The sequence below is a fragment of the Alligator sinensis genome, unplaced genomic scaffold (assembly GCF_000455745.1).
Source record: "Alligator sinensis unplaced genomic scaffold, ASM45574v1 scaffold1302_1, whole genome shotgun sequence".
Taxonomy (NCBI): Eukaryota; Metazoa; Chordata; order Crocodylia; family Alligatoridae; genus Alligator; species Alligator sinensis.
Window position 1 is genome coordinate 175,846 of NW_005842612.1, and position 3,278 is coordinate 179,123.

Genomic DNA, 3,278 nt, shown 5'->3' on the forward strand with positions numbered 1-3,278 from the left:
GGGGATGCTCCCCCAGCCTAGCCCCCCACACCCAGGGCCCCCACACAGGTAACCTCTGGGACTGGCCCCCCAGCCCGGGGCCCCCGTGTAGTCCCCCCTAGTTCCAGGGACCCCCACAACCCCGCCCCCAAGCCTAGGGCACCCCAGCTGCAGGGCTGCACCCCAGTCCCTGCCGCCTCCCGGGCCCCCGCAGCCGCTCCAGCTCAGCCCCCCGCCTCAGCCCCCACACGGCCCCCCCCTGCGGGGGAGGAGACGGGGGGGGGTCCCGCACACTCCTGCTCTGCACCCCGGCAGTGATGGCGCTGACAGCCCAAGGGGAATGCTCTTTATTGGGCGCGCACGGGCAGGGCTGGGGGAGTCGGGGGCGCGTTAGGACGCCCACTCGGACAGGCTCCGCGTCTCCTGCAGCCACAGCTCGTCGGCCTGGGGGGAGCAGAGGAGCGTTGACTGGGGGAAGGGGGGGCTTGGGCACGGCCCCTACCCCCACCTGGGGCAGAACCCGGGTGTCCGGGCTCCCAGTGCCCCTTGCTGCAACCCCCCAGCCCCCTCCCCGGGGTGGAGGGACCCCAGCCGTCCTGCACCCGTGTCCTCCCCCCGGCACAGGGAAAGCACGCAGGTGTCCGTGGCGGCGCCGAGTAGGCATTTATGCGTGCATGTGCTTGCGTGTGCACGCGTGTCTGCACTGCCCCATGTGTTTGTGAGCATGCCTGTGCATGTGGACATGTCTGCCTGTGTGTGCACGTCTGGGGGTTTGCGGACGAGTGCCGCGGGGGCCATGCAAGCGTATGCAGAGCTGCACACGTGTACGTACATACAGGTGCGCTGCATGTGATGTGATTGACCCCACCGCCGGCCCACCTGCACATTTGTGGGTACATACATGTGCGCCAAGTGTGATCCAACTCCCCCCAGCCCAGCACAGCCCAGCCCAGGCCAGCCCACCTCACCTGACTCAGATCCTGGCTGCTCCCAGCTCCGTCTCTGCTTTGGCCCTGCTCCGGAGTCCCGCTTGCCCTCCTGCTCTGCTTGGGCTCCGGTCCTGCCCCTGCAGCTTCTCCCGCTGCAAGGGCAAGGGCAAAGGTCGGGGATAGAGGGCAGCAGTGACCTCCTCCCTCCCCGCCCGCCCGCCCGCCCCCAACTCCAGGGGAGGCTCAGTCACCCCCAAGGACTGGGGTACAAGGGGCCGAGACCCCTCCCAATCTACCCCATGGGGGGGAGGGAGGGCAGGAAGGGCAGGCCTAGGCCCTTGGGCAACCAGACTCCAGCTGTGGGAGGGCCAAAGAGAGGTTGGGGGGGTCCATGGGGATGCAGCACCCTCCCCAGTCATCCTTACCTGGCTCAGATCTGGGGGTCCCAATGTCCCTGGATGCTTCCTCTTGTAAGGGTGGCTGCCCTGGGGGGGACCCAGCCCATGGGGGCTGTGGGGGGCACCTTGTTAGTATGGGGGCTACCGGTGCCTCCCACCCCATGCTGGGCAGATGGGGGGGTGGCAAGGCTAGGCGGGGCAGCCAGGTGGGGGTTAGATGGGAGGAGTAGATGGACACAGAGGGGTAGATGGGGGAGCAGGTGGCCAGACATACAGGGGGCAGATGGAGCAGGCAGACCGACAAGATGCAGGGGGTAGATGGGGAGGCAGACGGACAGATAGACAGTTGGGAGCAGATGGACGGGCAGATGGGGGTGTAGATGGAGCACAGATGGAGGAGCAGACGGACGGATGGACAGGGGTCCACATACCCCTGGGTCAGTGCAGGAGCTGTGGGGCAGGCGCCGCCTCCGTGTGACACCCGTCAGGGCCCCGCTCAGCGCCGCCACCAGCTCCGGGGTATCTGAGACCTGCAAGTGAAAGACACCCCATCACCGGAGTGGGGATGGGATTCCCCTTGTCCGTCCCCCCCAGCACCCCCATCCCCAGGCTGCCACAGCCTAAAGCCTGAGAGGCTCTAGCCCAGGGAGGCGGGAGGTGGGGGAACTGAGGCACAAGCCCGTCCCTAAGAAGGGGACCCAGGAGTCCAGCTACCTGCCAGCTCTGCAGACAAGCCCTCCGGAAGCGGGCACTGGTGCTGCTGCTCACCACGCTGGACACGGCCTCCAAGACCACAGGCAGGGCCTGGCACAGCTGGCGTTGGCTCTGGGGAGCACTGGGAGTCAGTGGGGGGGCGCTTTACTACAGGCTGGGGCATTAGTGAGAGCCTGTACGCCCACCCAGCACCGTGTCCAGAAGGGAACCCCAGGCTGGGGCGTCCAGGGAGGGGTGGAGAAGAGCACCCCTGCAGCCCAGTCCAGCATACAGCCCCAAGGGAGTGGGGGGGATACTGGGGGTAGAGCACCCCCTGCTGGTCCTGCACCAACAAAGCAGCCCCCCACACCTTCCCAGGGTCCTGGGGGGTGCAGAGAGGCCCAGCCCCTCCCCCCAGACTGAGCCCCATGTGTGCTATGACCCCCCAGCACCCACCCTCTGCCTGTGGGCATCCTCCTCCAGCGTGGCATCCACGACCCCCTGCACGGCCTCCCTCACTGCCCCTGCGCTGCACCCCAGGATCTGCTCCACGTGGGACACGAGCACCTGCCGCGTCCCTGGGCACAGCGTGGTGGGGGAGAAACATGGGGTTCAGGCAGTGAGGGGTTAATTGGGGGGGGGGCCGAGATGATGCGGGTCAGGACCCCGGCTTGGGGGCCACTGGGGTCTCTGCAGCACAGACAGTCCCCGTCTCATAGGGGGGCAGATAGCTGGGGTCTATGCAGCCTCCTTGGAGCAGGATAGAGGGACTGGGGGGGCAGGGGGTGTCACAATTAACGACCCTCGGCTAATTGGGGACACCAGGTGGCCAGGTCGGCCTGCTGGGAGGCAACAGGTATCTGCGCACAGGCCAGGCCAGTCAGGGGCAGGTATGTGCAGGGGTCACGGAGGTACTCACAGACGTTGCGGGAGGGATCGGGGCTGTGGGGGCTCAGGGATGGCGGGGCACTCGCAGGCATCGCAGGGCGGTCTGCGGGGAGTACTCGCGGGAAGTCGGGGGTACTCACGGGCATCGCAGACCGGTGGGTCCTGGAAGGGGTCTGCGTAGCGCAGCAGCAGGAAGAGCAGCAGGGTCTGGGGCTGTGCACCCGGCTCCGCAGCCTCCCCGCTGCCCCGGTGCAGCAGGTAGCAGGCGTCTGGCCTGGCGAGGCCTAGCGGGGATGTGGAGTGACTCCGGAGCAGCCGTTTCCCACTCCACCTCCCCAAGCACGAGGCCCTGGTCTCCCAGATTCGTCCCGTCCCCTGGCTGGGCACCACG

General features: G+C 67.7%; 1 protein-coding gene across 2 annotated transcripts in view; it reads right to left on the bottom strand.

Annotated features, from left to right (window-relative positions):
- Positions 1 to 161: 161 nt before the first annotated feature.
- Positions 162 to 3,278, bottom strand: part of CUNH11orf80 (chromosome unknown C11orf80 homolog) — a 6,145-nt gene continuing 3,028 nt past the window's right edge. For both annotated transcript variants that reach the window (XM_025214913.1, XM_025214912.1), the window contains 7 exons: positions 3,028 to 3,171; positions 2,456 to 2,577; positions 2,021 to 2,131; positions 1,738 to 1,836; positions 1,334 to 1,418; positions 948 to 1,060; positions 162 to 423 (listed from right to left, as the gene is read on the bottom strand). In XM_025214913.1, coding sequence (XP_025070698.1) covers positions 370 to 423; positions 948 to 1,060; positions 1,334 to 1,418; positions 1,738 to 1,836; positions 2,021 to 2,131; positions 2,456 to 2,577; positions 3,028 to 3,171 — 728 coding nt within the window. In that variant the 3' untranslated portion in view covers positions 162 to 369. The remainder of the gene's footprint in view (positions 424 to 947; positions 1,061 to 1,333; positions 1,419 to 1,737; positions 1,837 to 2,020; positions 2,132 to 2,455; positions 2,578 to 3,027; positions 3,172 to 3,278) is intronic.